An 18,355-nucleotide genomic window follows, 5' to 3' on the forward strand; every position below is an offset into this window, starting at 1 on the left:
ACAATTTTTGCACTGAAGCATCACGAGGGACTGATGGTGATATTCACCGCTTTTGAGGTGGCCACGATGAACCTGTGAAAATCAGTACAACAAAATTAAAGCCATGACATTTCCTGTGGCCACTAGGTGGCGCTGTCCGTATTTCCGACAATGGGCACATCAATCTGTTCAGGGCGGGTCTGACATCATGCCTGTAAAGTCTGGTACTGATCAGACTGGATTTCATTGAGTTATACTAATTTGTTTCTTCATGGCGTGACATCAAAGTTCGCCATGCTGCTGGGGTCACACCCTTTCGTGAAAAGTCACAGTTTTCACTGTAACCCAAGACCAACTCCTTAAGGCTTTCCTGGAGAAATTTGAGGCTGCAGATGTCACCCATCACAATACTGTACCCCAAAGTGTAAAACATGACATTTCCTGTTCCCACTAGGTGGCGCTGTCCCTGGTGTCAAATATGGCAGTTGAAATATGTTCAGGGGTGGAGCCTTATCATATGTGTTCACTTTGGTCAAGGTCAGAAAATGTATGACAAAATGAGAGGCAATAAGATTTTCATGGCGAGTCATCGAAATTCGCCATGGCGCCACGGCCTCACCGTATTGTGAAAACTCAAAAGCTCCGCAATTTAACATGGCACAAGGGTGTAGTTGACACTGACCAAATATGAAGGTTATGAAATCAAACCCCAAGGAGGAGTTCGCAAAAGTTCGAGGCATGGAAATGGCAAAATTAGAGCCAAAATGTCACCTTCTCTTCCAAATGGCGGACTTCCTGTTGGGTTTGCGTCAATGGGCCCACTGACTTTTTTGTTCGTCTTGGCATGATACACATGTGTGCCAAATTTCATACATGTAGTTCAAACGATGTGGTCGTAGGGCTGCATTTAACAAGGCATAGGTGGCGCTGTAGAGCCATTTCCCAGTGCTCATATGTAAAACCATTAAAATACAAAATTTTTCACCAGACCTGGCATGTGTGCAAAATTTCATGAGTTTTTGAGCATGTTTAGGCCCTCAAAAAGGCCCTTGTTTGGGGTGAATAATAATAATAATAATAATAATAATAATAATAATAATAATAATAAACAGAGCAATTACAATAGGGCCTTCGCACTATCAGTGCTCGGGCCCTAATTAAAGCTGCAAGCAGCGTTATGAGGGCCCTCGCACCCCCGGCACGTCGAGCCACTGCCAACACCTCAAACCGGCACGTCCGATGTGATGTCACATTGATGGATTTCATGCTTTTAATCACCAGCTAACATTTTATCTTATTCAACCAGGATTATAGTCATGCCACTAGGTGGCGCTCTAACCATTATTGACAAATAGCATAACAAACATTTCCAAGCTCGAGTCTCATCACACCTGCGACCTTTGGGAGAGATTGGACATTGTGTTTTTTAGTGACAGCAGATTACTGCTTTTTGCGAGTGATTGAAACTCTACGTGCCGCCATGACCACCCCGTTTCCCTGAACGGAAAAAGCTTCGCAATTTAACATCACAAAGGTCTTTAGATTCTACACCCTGAAGAATGCTTCAATATGATGAAATCCCTTGGAGGAGTTCGTCAAAGTATGAGGCCTGAAAAGGGGGGAAAATGTCATCAAAATTACACATTAATTTTAAAATGGCTGACTTCCTGTTGGATTTGGGATATTGCTCCAAGAGACTTTTTTGTACATCTTGATATCTTACACAAGCTTACCAAGTGTCAGACTCATAGATGAAACACAGAGCAGGGGCTGATGTTTTGAAATATTGTAGGGGGCGCTGTGGAGCCATTTCGCGCTATTCAATGAAAATGATCACATGCCAACAAAGCGTTCATCCATTTGGAGGTGTGTGCCAAATTTCAAGCCTCTATAAACTTTCCAAGCCCCTCAAAAGCCACTTCATCTTTCATGGTGAACCGCGTTACCACCAGGGTGCGCCGTTCAGTTTAAAGTCACAATGTTTGCACTGAAGCATCACGAGGGACTGATGTTGATATTCACCGCTTTTGAGGTGGCCACGATGAACCTGTGAAAATCAGTACAACAAAATTAAAGCCATGACATTTCCTGTTGCCACTAGGTGGCGCTGTCCGTATTTCCGACAATGGGCACATCAATCTGTTCAGGGCGGGTCTGACATCATGCCTGTAAAGTCTGGTACTGATCAGACTGGATTTCATTGAGTTATACTAATTTGTTTCTTCATGGCGTGACATCAAAGTTCGCCATGGTGCTGGGGTCACACCCTTTCGTGAAAAGTCACAGTTTTCACTGTAACCCAAGACCAACTCCTTAAGGCTTTCCTGGAGAAATTTGAGGCTGCAGATGTCACCCATCACAATACTGTACCCCAAAGTGTAAAACATGACATTTCCTGTTCCCACTAGGTGGCGCTGTACCTGGTGTCAAATATGGCAGTTGAAATATGTTCAGGGGTGGAGCCTTATCATATGTGTTCACTTTGGTCAAGGTCAGAAAATGTATGACAAAATGAGAGGCAATAAGATTTTCATGGCGAGTCATCGAAATTCGCCATGGCGCCACGGCCTCATAGTATTGTGAAAACTCAAAAGCTCCGCAATTTAACATGGCACAAGGGTGTAGTTGACACTGACCAAATATGAAGGTTATGAAATCAAACCCCAAGGAGGAGTTCGCAAAAGTTCGAGGCATGGAAATGGCAAAATTAGAGCCAAAATGTCACCTTCTCTTCCAAATGGCGGACTTCCTGTTGGGTTTGCGTCAATGGGCCCACAGACTTTTTTGTTCGTCTTGGCATGATACATATGTGTGCCAAATTTCATACATGTAGCTCAAACGATGTGGTCGTAGGGCTGCATTTAACAAGGCATAGGTGGCGCTCTAGAGCCATTTCCCAGTGCTCATATGTAAAACCATTAAAATACAAAATTTTTCACCAGACCTGGCATGTGTGCAAAATTTCATGAGTTTTTGAGCATGTTTAGGCCCTCAAAAAGGCCCTTGTTTCGCCTGAATAATAATAATAATAATAATTAAAGCTGCAAGCAGCGTTATGAGGGCCCTCGCACCCCCGGCACGTCGAGCCACTGCCAACACCTCAAACAGGAACGTCCGATGTGATGTCACATTGATGGATTTCATGCTTTTAATCACCAGCTAACATTTCATCTTATTCAACCAGGATTATAGTCATGCCACTAGGTGGCGCTCTAACCATTATTGACAAATAGCATAACAAACATTTCCAAGCTCGAGTCTCATCACACCTGCGACCTTTGGGAGAGATTGGACATTGTGTTTTTTAGTGACAGCAGATTACTGCTTTTTGCGAGTGATTGAAACTCTACGTGCCGCCATGACCACCCCGTTTCCCTGAACGGAAAAAGCTTCGCAATTTAACATCACAAAGGTCTTTGGATTCTACACACTGAAGAATGCTTCAATATGATGAAATCCCTTGGAGGAGTTCGTCAAAGTATGAGGCCTGAAAAGGGGGGAAAATGTCATCAAAATTACACATTAATTTTAAAATGGCTGACTTCCTGTTGGATTTGGGATATTGCTCCAAGAGACTTTTTTGTACATCTTGAGATCTTACACAAGCTTACCAAGTGTCAGACTCATAGATGAAACACAGAGCAGGGGCTGATGTTTTGAAATATTGTAGGGGGCGCTGTGGAGCCATTTTGCGCTATTCAAGGAAAATGGTTACATAACAACAATGCCTTCATCCATTTGGAGGTGTGTGCCAAATTTAAAGCCTCTATAAACTTTCCAAGCCCCTCAAAAGCCACTTCATCTTTCATGATGAACCGCGTTGCCACCAGGGTGCGCCGTTCAGTTTAAAGTCACAATTTTTGCACTGAAGCATCACGAGGGACTGATGGTGATATTCACCGCTTTTGAGGTGGCCACGATCAACCTGTGAAAATCAGTACAACAAAGTTAAAGCCATGACATTTCCTGTTGCCACTAGGTGGCGCTGTCCGTATTCCCGACAATGGGCACATCAATCTGTTCAGGGCGGGTCTGACATCATGCCTGTAAAGTCTGGTACTGATCAGACTGGATTTCATTGAGTTATACTAATTTCTTTCTTCATGGCGTGACATCAAAGTTCGCCATGCTGCTGGGGTCACACCCTTTCGCGAAAACTCACAGTTTTCACTGTAACCCAAGACCAACTCCTTAAGGCTTTCCTGGAGAAATTTGAGGCTGCAGATGTCACCCATCACTATACTGTACCCCAAAGTGTAAAACATGACATTTCCTGTTCCCACTAGGTGGCGCTGTCCTTGAGGTCAAATATGGCAGTTGAAATATGTTCAGGGGTGGAGCCTTATCATATGTGTTCACTTTGGTCAAGGTCAGAAAATGTATGACAAAATGAGAGGCAATAAGATTTTCATGGCGAGTCATCGAAATTCGCCATGGCGCCACGGCCTCATAGTATTGTGAAAACTCAAAAGCTCCGCAATTTAACATGGCACAAGGGTGTAGTTGACACTGTCCAAATTTGAAGGTTATGAAATGAAACCCCAAGGAGGAGTTCGCAAAAGTTCGAGGCATGGAAATGGCAAAATTAGAGCCAAAATGTCACCTTCTCTTCCAAATGGCGGACTTCCTGTTGGGTTTGCGTCAATGGGCCCACAGACTTTTTTGTTCGTCTTGGCATGATACACATGTGTGCCAAATTTCATACATGTAGCTCAAACCATGTGGTCGTAGGGCTGCATTTAACAAGGCATAGGTGGCGCTCTAGAGCCATTTCCCAGTGCTAATATGTAAAACCATTAAAATACAAAATTTTTCACCAGACCTGGCATGTGTGCAAAATTTCATGAGTTTTTGAGCATGTTTAGGCCCTCAAAAAGGCCCTTGTTTGGGGTGAATAATAATAATAATAATAATAATAATAATAATAAGAAACGGAGCAGATACAATAGGGCCTTCGCACTCTCGGTGCTCGGGCCCTAATTAAAGCTGCAAGCAGCGTTATGAGGGCCCTCGCACCCCCGGCGTGTCGAGCCACGCCCAACACCTAAAACCAGCACGTCCGATCTGATGTCACATTGATGGAATTCATGCATTTAACCACCAGCTAACATTTCAACTCATTCATTCATGATTAGTTAGTCGTTCCACTAGGTGGCGCTCTAACCATTATGTACAAATGGCATAACAAACACTTCCGAGCTCGAGTCTAATCACACCTGAGACGTTTGGGAGAGATTGGACATTGTGTTTTTGAGTGACAGCAGATTACTGCTTTTTGGCGAGTGATTCAAACTCTAAGTGCCGCCATAACCACCCCGTTTCCCTGGACGTAAAAAGCTTCGCAATTTAACATCACAAAGGTCTTTAGATTCCACACACTGGAGAATGGTTCAATATGATGAAATCCCTTGGAGGAGTTCGTCAAAGTATGAAGCCTGAAAAGAGGGGAAAATGTCGCCAAAATTGCACATTAATTTTAAAATGGCTGACTTCCTGTTGGATTTGGGATATTGCTCCAAGAGACTTTTTTGTACATCTTGATATCTCCTATAAGCCTACCAGGTTTCAGATTCATACATAAACCACAGAGCAGGGGCTGATATTTTGAAATATTGTAGGGGGCGCTGTGGAGCCATTTTGCGCTATTCAATGAAAATGATGACATGACAACAAAGTCTTCATCACATTGGAGGTGTGTGCCAAATTTCAAGCCTCTATAAACTTTCCAAGCCCCTCAAAAGCCACTTCATCTTTCATGGTGGACCGCGTTGCCACCAGGGTGCGCCGTTCAGTTTAAAGTCACAATTTCTGCACTGAAGCATCATGAGGGACTGATGGTGATATTCACCGCTTTTGAGGTGGCCACGATGAACCTGTGAAAATCAGTACAACAAAATTAAAGCCATGACATTTCCTGTTGCCACTAGGTGGCGCTGTCCGTATTTCCGACAATGGGCACATCAATCTGTTCAGGGCGGGTCTGACATCATGCCTGTAAAGTCTGGTACTGATCAGACTGGATTTCATTGAGTTATACTAATTTGTTTCTTCATGGCGTGACATCAAAGTTCGCCATGCTGCTGGGGTCACACCCTTTGGCGAAAAGTCACAGTTTTCACTGTAACCCAAGACCAACTCCTTAAGGCTTTCCTGGAGAAATTTGAGGCTGCAGATGTCACCCTTCACTATACTGTACCCCAAAGTGTAAAACATGACATGTCCTGTTCCCACTCGGTGGCGCTGTCCTTGATGTCAAATATGGCAGTTGAAATATGTTCAGGGGTGGAGCCTTATCATATGTGTGCTCTTTGGTCCAGATCGGAACATGTATGACAGAATGAGAGGCAATAAGATTTTCATGGCGAGTCATCGAAATTCGCCATGGCGCCACGGCCTCATAGTATTGTGAAAACTCAAAAGCTCCGCAATTTAACATGGCACAAGGGTGTAGTTGACACTGTCCAAATTTGAAGCTTATACGACCAAATCCCAAGGAGGAGTTCGTTAAAGTACAAGGCATGGAAACGGTAAAATCAGAGCCAAAATGTCACCTTCACGTCCAAATGGCGGACTTCCTGTTGGGTTTGCGTCAATGGGCCCACTGACTTTTTTGTTCGTCTTGGCATGATACATATGTGTGCCAAATTTCATACATGTAGCTCAAACGATGTGGTCGTAGGGCTGCATTTAACAAGGCACAGGTGGCGCTGTAGAGCCATTTCGCAGTGCTCATATGTAAAACCATTAAAATACAAAATTTTTCACCAAACCTGGCATGTGTGCAAAATTTCATGAGTTTTTGAGCATGTTTAGGCCCTCAAAAAGGCCCTTGTTTCGCCTGAATAATAATAATAATAATAATAATAATAATAATAATAATAATAATAAGAAACGGAGCAGATACAATAGGGCCTTCGCACTCTCGGTGCTCGGGCCCTAATAATAATAATAATAAGAAACGGAGCAGATACAATAGGGCCTTCGCACTCTCGGTGCTCGGGCCCTAATAATAATAATAATAATAATAATAAGAAACGGAGCAGATACAATAGGGCCTTCGCACTCTCAGTGCTCGGGCCCTAATAAGAAACGGAGCAGATACAATAGGGCCTTCGCACTCTCGGTGCTCGGGCCCTAATAATAATAAGAAACGGAGCAGATACAATAGGGCCTTCGCACTCTCGGTGCTCGGGCCCTAATAAATAAAAAATAGGGAACCACCCCTCACGCTCCACCTCATGATGCTTAATCAACGTAATCAACCTTAATTTGATGCAGTGTGAAAAAAAATGCACAGAAATCAATTATTTTTCAAGAAATATTAAATAGATTCAACATCTTTCTTCAACAAAATTGCAGACTGCACAGATGGTACCTTCCCAAATGAAAATGTACTATAGCTTACTAGGGTATATATATTAGACTTAATAGTCACTATATACAGTAATTGACTTCTATTCATTTTACATCAAATTAAAACTTTGGGTGTCAGATAATTATTTATTAAAAGCTAGACATTTTAAATGAGAATAAGAAAGAAAAGTATGTCTTTGTGCCCCCTTTTCCCTGTTAATGCCCTATCGGCCCCCCTGGCTAAACTTTGCTAGATCCGCCCCTGCACAGTTACCAGCCGTCAGCTACGTAGGAAAAGATCCTGGAGTAGAAAGAAATATTAAATAAATTGTAACAACAGCTGATCAAGCTTAAACGTGCTGCTGTTGTCCAGCCGCTGGTTAGCTCTTTCTGGCGCAAAGTGGACCAAAAACAAACAAGAGAGACTCACGACAGAAAAGCCGATCAGCTGATCATTAGCAGTTTCACGATTGAAGTAGCAGCCGGAGAGCGAGAGGCAGTCGCTCGTTAAGCTTAACGTGGGAATGCTTTACAAACATTAAGAGATGGACTTACACACGTGCTTTACTTTTCTCGGGGATAACTTTGTCGGAGATGAAATGCCGGGTTGCTAGCGAAGCTCCACATGCTATCCAGACCACTGACAGGTCCTGCATGCCACAGCTGCTCTATCACGTGATGCATACTGCTCCGACGTTTTTAAACGTGCTATTTAAATAAAACTGTATTGTCTTGTAATGTATCTTTATAGTTACCTTTATAAGAGTCATCCTAGAGAAGGAGAGGCCTGGAGGATAGAACATTATAAGGCTGGTGTTGTATGAGTCATCACCATCATTTTTCAAATGTATAGTCACATTGAAGTAGTTATTTTCTGTCACCAATAATGTCGGAGTCCTGAGAGAGACAAACAACACCTAATATTAAACATATGACATTAATCGTATTATATCTGAGTCGTGTTTGTAGATATACATACTTGAATTTGAATTTGACATCCAGTTCAGCGATACAAGTGTCATTTTTTCTACATTGTTTCTCAAAAGGAACCTGCGAAAAATAAAACTTGTGTTTAATTGATGCCAGAAAAAAGATTTCCTTCCTAACACACTAAACTGAGGTGGTGAATGTGGTAAACATTGTACAGTGTTAAATTGACACTAGAGAGTTTCTATATAGGTTCACTCTTTCCGGTATTAAATGAACACTGACAGTGTTATATTTTAACAGGAGCCTAACACTAAGCAGTACTGATTTTCTAACACTGGAATATCCCTAACATTTTAGGTTATTTTCCAGTGTTTGAAAATGCTCAGTGTTAGTCGTTGTTAATCTTTAAACCTGACTAGGCTACTGATAACACTGTCAAAGTGTTCATTTAACACTCAAAATAGTGGATGTGTAGATGCAGCTTTGTCAATTTTGTGAATATTGATGTTGTATGTAGAACGTACCTCAACAGCAGACTGCTTTTTGCTGTCCATGTTCAGGGTGATGTTAGCAGTCTCACTGTCAGCTTGAGAAAAGTTTAATTTGATGCTGATCGGTGACAACGTGTCGATCACACATTTCTGTAAAGCAAAAGCAACAAGAGAGGAGCAATAAACACGAGGTTTGCTTTTGATCAGATTGAGAATATGTGCAAATATTATGAATTCAGCTTCATACGTGCATGTAGATGGAGAAGTTTAAGCAAGTCATTTCATCTTTCAGCTCATAGGTGGAGGTAAGACTCCTGGTTTTCGTATCAGTTTGAGTGAAGAAACCTCGATGTTTTTGTCTCATTGGGTCCACGGCGAACATGTATGTGATGTTCAGTCCAGAGCTCACATTCCCTGTAAACCCGCAGAGCAGGATTACAATAATGCATTCACAGGGTGCAGTCAGCAGCTGTTAAATGGTTTACTGAATGAGGCTCCTACCTTGTTTGCTCTTTGTTGCTTCTACCATTTCAAAACAGGCTGTTAAGGTAAGCATAAGTAAATTTCCTTCTGCACCCTGACAGTCAAGTTTCTCTGTGCTTATCTCCTTAGGGTGGAAAGATAGGTGAGCCATCACATTAAAGACGGGCTTGGAGCTGAAAGACATTTAAGAACAGTAATAAGAAAGTAGTAATGATGCCCTCTTTCAATACTAAGGTTTTATATATCAGGACATAATACAGTATAGCAACATTAGTTCTTTATTTTATATACAAAACCAAATCTGAAAAATTTGGGACACTTTATAAAATGTAACAACAGAATGCATCCAGAAATCCATATTTTATTCACAACAGAACATAAAAAATATCAAATGTTTAAAATGAGAAAGTGGTCGAGTTTCTCACAGGTAATGATGGGCAGAAATTCACCAATTTGCAAAAAACTGCATCTACACATTATGGAGCAATTTGCGGCAACAACAACAACTTAAACTTTGTGTTTTCCCCCCAAATTAAAACTCAAAGCACAAGAGTTGTGCAAAGGGAGCTGTAACCCTAACACTAAGCACACTAACCCTACCTTAAGACAACAGCAGCGCCCTGTGATCCGATCACAATATCTGGGAGGCCATCCTCTTTGATGCCGACGCCCCCATCGATGGCCTGTCCAAAGAATCTTATCCCAGGTGTTATTTTGTCTCCTGTGATTCTCTGAAATAAGAGATTTCAATACTGAAAAAGTGTTTTCGCACATATTTGTATGGCAGAGAAAAACGGTGTATTTACATTAAAATTTAACAAAGGTCTTATAAGAAATGCTACTCTTTGTGATGTAGATTTCACATGACATTTTGCCCATTCTCCTCCATCCTCTCTATTCTAATTTAATTGTATTTATACAGCACCAAATGACAACAACAGTCGCCTCGATGCTCTTTATCTAAGCCTTTTCCACTCACAGACAGTTGGCTGTTTTTGTGTTTTGCTTGTTTTGTTTTTTTAAATTCCAGAGATCAACAGTTTCACAAATATCAGCAATCATTCCAAAGTCAAAATCTATGAGCTCAAGTTGTTTGTTTCCTATTCTGATGTTTCATGTGAAGGTTAATTGAAGCCCTTGGCTTGTATTTTCAGGATTTTATCAGCTGGAATATGTTCACATGATTAGTTAGTATCATTAATAGTAGGATTGGTAGAAACTCTTGTCAAAGGAAAGAGACTGAGCTGCCTCATTCTCTTTCCTGAAACAGCCTTGCTCAATGATCTCCTTCTGATTGCTGACTCTGGACGCTCTTCAGTCCTGGTCCTACTGGATCCATCCTCGGCCTTTGATATGGTAGATCATAACACCCTCTTAGCGAGGCTTGAACACACAGTTGGCATTAGAGGTGCCGCCCCAGATTGGTTTAAGTCATATCTTTCTAATAGCTCTTTCTCGATCAATTTTGGCCCTTATCTCTCCTCTGCTGCACCTCTCTCGTGTGGCATGCCTCAAGGATCTGTCCTCGGCCCCCTGCTCTTCTCACTGTATATGCTCCCCTTAGGCATCTTTGTGAAGTACAACATTGCACATAATTGTCACGCTGACGACATACAGATCTATTTCGAATTAACTGATGATCCTGCTATGTCTTTGCACGGTTTTCGTGAGTGCTTGCGCAAAGTCAAAGATTGGCTCGCTTATCTCTCGTGTTTGACAGTAGTATTCCCTGTGGCCAACTCCGTGATGCCTTCGGTTCCTTTGATAGTTTCCTCACCGACACTGTTAATGGCCTGGGTGTGTTTTTGGATAGCTCTTTAAAATTTGACAAACAAGCGTCTGCTGTTGTCAAATCTTGCTTCTATCAATTGTGTCTTATTAGCAAAGTCAGGCATTATGTCCCGCATAGGGACCTGGAAAAGCTTATCCACACCTTCGTGACATCTAGGTTGGATTATTGCAGCTCCCTTCACTTTGGTCTTAACTCGACTCTTCTCCATAGACTGCAAATTCAGAATGCGGCTCGTCTCCTTACTGGTAGTGGGCGGCGTGTCTCTATCACCCCTGTCCTTGCTGACCTGCATTGGCTTCCCGTTAAGTATCGCATTCGATTCAAAATCCTGCTGCTTACCTTCCGAATTATTAACAATATAGCTCCAAGCTACCTCATTGAGCTACTTAGATTATACACGCCTACTAGAGTACTAAGATCATCTTCCCAGGAACTCTTGGTACAGCTGAGACCCTGGCTGAAGACTAGAGGTGACCAAGCATTTGCCTTGGCTGCACCTGGTCTACGGTATAACCTCCCCATTGCTATCCGCGAGTCTGATTCCATTCAATCCTTCAAACTGCGGTTAAAAACCCACTTATTTAGCCTCACCTTTTCTACCAGTTAATGACTGGTTGTTAGTTAGTTTAATGCTTATTTCTATCTTCAGTCCATTCTTAACTACTTTTAATCATTTTTAAAATTTTTGACTGTTTTATCCTTTACACATATTGTTCTTTTATGCTTTTATATGGATTTCTTTTGCTTCTGTGTTTTAAATGCCATCTAACATGCTAGCATGTTGGTACTTTGCCACAGCCTTGATCCTCCCCTGTTACTTCATCTCCCCCTCTTGTATGTTAAGCATTTTTTGTACACCACTGGTTTTAAATGTGCTATATAAATAAAGTTTGTTGTTGTTGTTGTTGTTAGTTAGTAAACAATGAAATGAATGCTACACGTGTACTATATTCAAATGAAGAAAACAATTACAGTAATACAAAATTATGTAATGTGTACTAAATTATACAATAAAATACTATTCCATTAAAAGTAAACACTGCTCAGAGATTGAGCTGACTTGCTGGAGATTTGTGCTGGTAAAGTTTTTTTTTTGTTACTTGAAATGATACTTAAAATCATGGGATTCATGGCCAGCTGTACCTTAAAAGATTTTAATCTCAGTTGACTCAGCAGATTAAAGCACTACGATGGCTTTTAGCTTGAATTAACACCCTGTTTTTCTGTTTTATTGTAGTTTACATTATTTTATTTTAGCGTAGAGGCGATCGTGGCTCAAGAGTTGGGAGTTCGCCTTGTAATCAGAAGGTTGCCAGTTTGAGCCCCGGCTTGGACAGTCTCGGTCATTGCGTCCTTGGGCAAGACGCTTCACCCGTTGCCTACTGGTGGTGGTGGTTTTTTTGTAGCCTATTTCTATTTTCCCCGTTGTTTTCACTGGCTGACCTGTAAAGCACTTTGACAGCAGTATCCCCAACTGCTACTACTGCACATTCACCCAATGTGTGTGTGTGTGTGTGTGTGTATATATATATATATATATATATATACATACCCCCCCCCCCCTCATTTTTGCACATGTCGAGCGTGTCAGGCTACATTTCACTGTGTGTTATACTTGTTTAACTATGCATGTGACAAATAAAGAACCTTGAACAACCTTTGACTATTATTGAGTTCACTGAGGTTTACTTCCAGACACTTGAATATTTTTCTTGACCTAATTACTAGGGGTGCAACAATACACAAAATTCACGGTTCGGTTCGATACTTTGGTGTCACGGTTCGATATTTTTTCGATAAAAAAAAATGTTCATGCCTTTTTAATTTGTCATTTATTACATTTTCACGGCACATTCTGCACCACATCTCTGTGCGTTCATCATTTGTTTGAAGCCAGCTCACCTCCTGCAACTACTCTTCCGAGAATACGTGCTTCTTTTGTGGTTCGGACTCCTTCTGACATTTCTTTGGAGGTGGCGTAACATCACAGTAATTGCTTAAAGGAGCTTCTTCGACATCTTTAAGAGTTCTAAACAAATGTCTGTCCTCCTCCTGAAAATCTTATGTATGCAAACACGCGTTGAAACTTCTTATCTTGTGCCCGTTTTTTTTTTTATTTTGACAGCGAATGCGCACCTGCGGACCACTTATGTGCAGCCCTGGTTATTTCGCTTGTCGTATTGCAGCCACAGAAATTCTTTTGTCCATGAAACCATAAAGCTGCACTTTCTTTTTGCCTTATAGTCTGATTTGTCATAACTTTTTCGTTTTGTGGTAAGCTTTTCTTTGGCTGTCACTTCTTCACCCTGACCTGTCTTATTTGGCTCAGCAGAACTAAAATATTGTGGCGAGCTCAGACAAGGAGGAGACGGAGGTATCGTTTGGTCTTGCTTCCCGTGAGCTAGCCAGGGAGCACAGGCCGCCCTCTGACCCCGGAAGGACACACCGTCGCAGCGAGAGGGCATCACCCGTCACTATGGCAACATAAATAAAACATAACTGTACAAACAGAACCCCGAACAGCCCTGACCCGCTACATAGCCCCCACCTAAGGGGTCAGTCGTCCCCGACGACCCCATTACCCCACACAAAGTCCTGCAAATGTCCAGGTGCCTTCTTTTGGCGCACCGGATGGTCACGACCGGCGGGGGAAAAGTCACTGGGGTCAGAACATGGGGTGCCACCATCATCCCACTTCTGACACCAATGTGGCGAGCTCAGACAAGGAGGAGACGGAGGTGTCGTTTGGTCTTGCTTCCCGTGAGCTAGCCAGGGAGCACAGCCGTTTATTGACATCTGCAGAAGAACACTGTCGCTAGCTAACTGCTCAGCATGGCAACAGCACAGCAACAACAACAACAACAACACCACACAGGGCGCCCTCTGACCCCGGAAGGACACACCGTAGCAGCGAGAGGGCGTCACCCGTCACTATGGCAACATAAACAAAACATAACTGTACAAACAGAACCCCGAACAGCCCTGACCCGCTACAATATATATCCTGCTGCTTTTACACACGCACTCACATAACGCTCAGCGATTCTCTGCTCGATCAACCTCTCACATGTTTAAGCTGCGGGAGATTTCACTTGTCATGTTTGCGTAGTAAGCTAACGATTGATAAGACAATGTCAGAGGAATTGGTGCGCAAATTATCATCACTCACCAATCAGTGCTATCGCTCTCTATACACAGTTCACGTGATTGCAAAGTGAAAGCAAAAGACAAGGGCAAATTCAAACGCGATTTCAATATGTCACATATTGACAGTGGCTCACCGATGCCAATGACATAATTACCCAGCTACATTTCCGAAAGAATGCAAAAGCATTGACATATATTTTTCCTTCCTATGATAGCCCGACAGGCAGGGCAGAGATAGATTTTGGTAGCCCGACTGGAAAAATCGCTAGCCCCTGGACGTTGGGCAGGCGATTTTGCGAGCCCTGTATCTGATTAAGGAATCACTCATCTTTGGAAAAGAGAGTTTATTACAGAGAAATGGCTCTTTCCAAAATAACAGCTATACTATACGCTTCTTCTGGGCTATATTCTCAGCAGCATATTAAACATATCAGGTCCCGTAAGGAGAATCATGTGCTAACGGCTGTCTAAATGACTCGGGTAAAGTTTGTAGCATGCGTGCTTGTTGTTTTTGTCTGCTTCCACTTGTCTTTGCACTAGGATGATGTCAGCGTAAATGTGCAGTCATATTTGTTGTGTTCCCACTAGTGCTTTCAGGTTAATCTCGTTGAAATGACGTTAACGCCACAACACGGCAAATCTCCGTTAACGAGCTACCGCAGATCGCCCGTGCATGGGGCTGGACGGCCAACATGTTAACGAGCTAACTGCGCTAACACACTAGCTCCCACCCATGTAATTGAGCATTGTGGAACATCCAACATACTGTTTTACTTTAGTCCATGACGCGCTTACCTTCAGGGTCATACATCACATGAAAACCAAAATAGTTCCAAACGCCAGATCTGAATGAGGGTGGGGGAGGTTCAATTTGCCATGTTGCAAGGAGAGCTTAACTTCTGTCTCGCTAGCTTGCCTGCTCAGTGAATCTGCGTTCGACTACTCCGCCTAGGCTGCACTGTCGAGCGCAGATCCACTGAGCGCTCAACACAGACAGCATCATCAGAAGGAAAGTTGATAAAATAAATTAAAAATGTATTTGGTATTGTTCATACATATGCGTACTGAACCGAAAGCACTGTATCGAACGGTTCAATATCGATAAGAGTATCGTTGCACCCCTACTAATTACAACATTCCTGTCAGGTTAGCAAGAACATTTCTGATCTGATCCTCTGTTTTCCCCCTTTTTAAAAAAAAATGTAAACAGCAGACATCTTTCTTTAAGTGATGCTCCCATTTTTCCAATCTTGTGGCCAAAAAAAAAAAAAAAAAGACAAACAGGAAATAAGTAAGCTGTCAAACATTGTTAATAGCAAAAACAAGAATTTCACTTTCTTTTAGTTTAACATTTATTTTTAAGTTCAGAGGAATATTGTTATTGGATGAACAAGAAAAGTCAGCTAAATATGTTGATTTAGTAAAGTCAAAGATTGAGAAACTTAAAAAGTTTCTCATGTTACTTTGATATTTTGACTTTTCTCAGCTTAAATTATAGTGATGTCACAGTGGCTATGTCCTTCTGTGTCCATTTATACACGCATGAGGTTTTATAAGTTGTATAAGTTCCTACGATGCTGTTGCTGAATGTAACTTATGTAAGTGTTAAGACTGAGACAGAAAAATGTTTTTAAAAGTAAATTCAAAATTACTGAAAAATATTTCACTTGTTCCAAACCCATTGCTGTTTATGGTTACTGTGGTTTCCATGTCCGTCTCTCACCTGGCTGAAAGTGCTGCGTATCCCTCTATGTCTGTCTCCAAGGTAGATATACACAGCACCTCTGTTATCATCCTCAAGCGGAGCTCCGACAGCAACGTCTCGGAGTTCATCTCCATTCAGGTCTGCGAGGCTGGATATGGTGGTGCCAAATCTACCCATGGATGGTCCCATCACAATCAGTTCACTTTTCAGTTGCAGCTATGAGAAAAGAGGAGATTAGTTCATTGAGTTTGATCATGAAAGCATTGAATGTCACACTGTAATATCACAAAGTGGTGGCTCACCTCATCAGTCAGAGTGTAGATGTAGATCTGACCTTCTTTCTTCTCCTGAAGCTGGTAAAACGTTGGCGCTCCCACCAGCAGGAAATCAGTGTCACCGTCTGAGTTAATATCCACCGAACACAGCTCGGCGCCGAAGTAGGAACCGATCTGACAAGTTAGTTATATCATTAGTTCAGTGTTGTTTTAATTATAGATTTATATCATTTAGGGATATAGAAAAATGTGCCTCAAAAATCATCAATGCAGGGAAAATGCTTCATGTACAGAAAACACAATATTACTGCCAGAAAATATGATTTCACAAAACAAAATAAACATGCTGACAAAAACAAGAATCCCTAAAAACAGTTACAGAAACCGACATGTATGCCTGCAAAGTAAGTTTAATGCTTTACGGTGCTTTGAACAAGTTTTATTTTTGAACTGTTTTTATTAAATCAAACAAGGTGCCAGTGTAAAGAAGTTCTTTGGTTTCCTCTGTGTAGCCACAGAGTTTATTTGCCTTTGCACAAGTCTGGAAAGTTGCAAACATTGAACGCTATCATCATTTTAGACTCAGACTACTAGTGATGCATTTCATATTTCTTTCACTCCCATCTTTTCAATCCCTGTACGACATCATTACTGCAACTTGGTGACTTCTGTCTTCTCTCTCCTTTAAATTGTGTTTTGTCATGTTTGACATTTGTGGTTTATCTCCATGCTCTTATTTTCTGTCTTATTTTATCTCAACCAGTCTGCTAGATGTCTGTTCCTGTTACTAGAGTTCAATCAAGTGTTTGATCATGCTGATCGTCTGCTTGTTGTGGTTCTCTAATATTTCACTGTCTTTACTTTATAATATAGAGCACCTTTCTATAATTGTTAATGTGAATCACTGATCTACACATAGAAGTGATTTAAAATAGAAATAACAGTAGATTTGATTAAGAAAATTTGCATTTATTTCAAGGCAACACTACAATCAGGTATCAACAATGACATGGTGACACACAATGACTTCCAAAAACAAACTGAGCCATATGAAGAGTAAAATTACCATATAAGTAACCGACCTGGTCTCCAGTTATTCTTTGTGCTGTGGTCCAGTTGTTGCTGTTTTGTTTGAAAAGTACAACCTGTCCTGTGTGCTGAAACCGGGGTGCACCCGTGAAATACAAAGAAACCCCACCTCTCTCTCCAACAGAGACAGAATATCCTGCAAGAGGCAAATATAACACACAACATGTTTTTATTTGAAAAACTAATGTGTGTATTTGTTGTACTTGGAAGATATTAAAACTGATTTAGACTGGAACCTTCCAAAGTTCATTTGTTCAAGTGTTGAGCCAAATAACGAAATCTTATTTTTAAAAAAGAAACATCAGATAATGTGTAAATAAAGTTTACCCATGTAGGAGTCCATCTCCATTTCTTGATCCTCAATTGTTTCTGTTTTATCTCGACGTTCTTGGAGAGAACCACGCCAGCTGTTTGTTCCCACTGAACCCAGAATCAGTGTATCCTATAAACAGGAATGTGCAGGTGTAATGAAACAGGAATCCCAGGTATGGTTAGAAAAGGAAGCGGAAGATCAACTGTGTCATCTGACCTGCTGCAGCTGGACTCATTTTCCAGTTAGTCAGCAGCAGAAAAGTTTTAAGGATGCTGAAGTGCTAAATTTAGCATGGATAAAGTCCTTCACTCAAACTCCGTATATTGATATGAAGAAATATAATGCAATTTGGCCCTTCACTGTACATTTATGTCTGCACTTGTGTCTGGCCAGAAAGAGAGTACCAATTCGCTTATTTGGTAGGTCAATGAAAGGCTTAAGTTAGTTAAGTGTGAGAAAAAATGTGCATTCATGTTTGCAGTTTTGTCTTGTTATACAATATTTGAAATTTAAAAAACAAACAAACAAAACACTACATTTTGGGAAATATTTGTGGGTGTTTTCTTGTTTGTACTACTGAACACTAAAAGTGGCCCTCACATGAGATGACAGTGCAGGCAGTGACCCACAGCTCATTTAAGTTTGAGACCCCTGCTTTAGTCTGATTTCCAGATGATTCTTTAGGGTGCTCAGATAGATTTTGCTCACCTTGTTGAAAATAGCGCTGAATCCACTCTGAGACATTTCATCAGTCAGGTTTCTTGCTTGAGCCCCTTTGGAACCTAAATATGGACCATC

At 41.5% G+C, this 18,355-nt stretch overlaps 1 protein-coding gene across 1 annotated transcript in view; it reads right to left on the reverse strand.

The window, feature by feature from the left end:
* Positions 1–18,355, reverse strand: part of LOC145429193 (integrin alpha-M-like) — a 55,887-nt gene that overhangs the window by 21,281 nt on the left and 16,251 nt on the right. The window contains exons 10-20 of the mRNA XM_080302320.1: positions 18,266–18,339; positions 17,572–17,686; positions 17,238–17,380; positions 16,183–16,329; positions 15,899–16,096; positions 9,837–9,967; positions 9,255–9,409; positions 9,001–9,167; positions 8,787–8,903; positions 8,312–8,382; positions 8,088–8,229 (exon numbers count right to left, since the gene is read on the reverse strand). Coding sequence (XP_080158446.1) covers positions 8,088–8,229; positions 8,312–8,382; positions 8,787–8,903; positions 9,001–9,167; positions 9,255–9,409; positions 9,837–9,967; positions 15,899–16,096; positions 16,183–16,329; positions 17,238–17,380; positions 17,572–17,686; positions 18,266–18,339 — 1,460 coding nt within the window. The remainder of the gene's footprint in view (positions 1–8,087; positions 8,230–8,311; positions 8,383–8,786; positions 8,904–9,000; positions 9,168–9,254; positions 9,410–9,836; positions 9,968–15,898; positions 16,097–16,182; positions 16,330–17,237; positions 17,381–17,571; positions 17,687–18,265; positions 18,340–18,355) is intronic.

Source organism: Astatotilapia calliptera, chromosome 6 (genome assembly GCF_964374335.1).
Source record: "Astatotilapia calliptera chromosome 6, fAstCal68.1, whole genome shotgun sequence".
Taxonomy (NCBI): Eukaryota; Metazoa; Chordata; class Actinopteri; order Cichliformes; family Cichlidae; genus Astatotilapia; species Astatotilapia calliptera.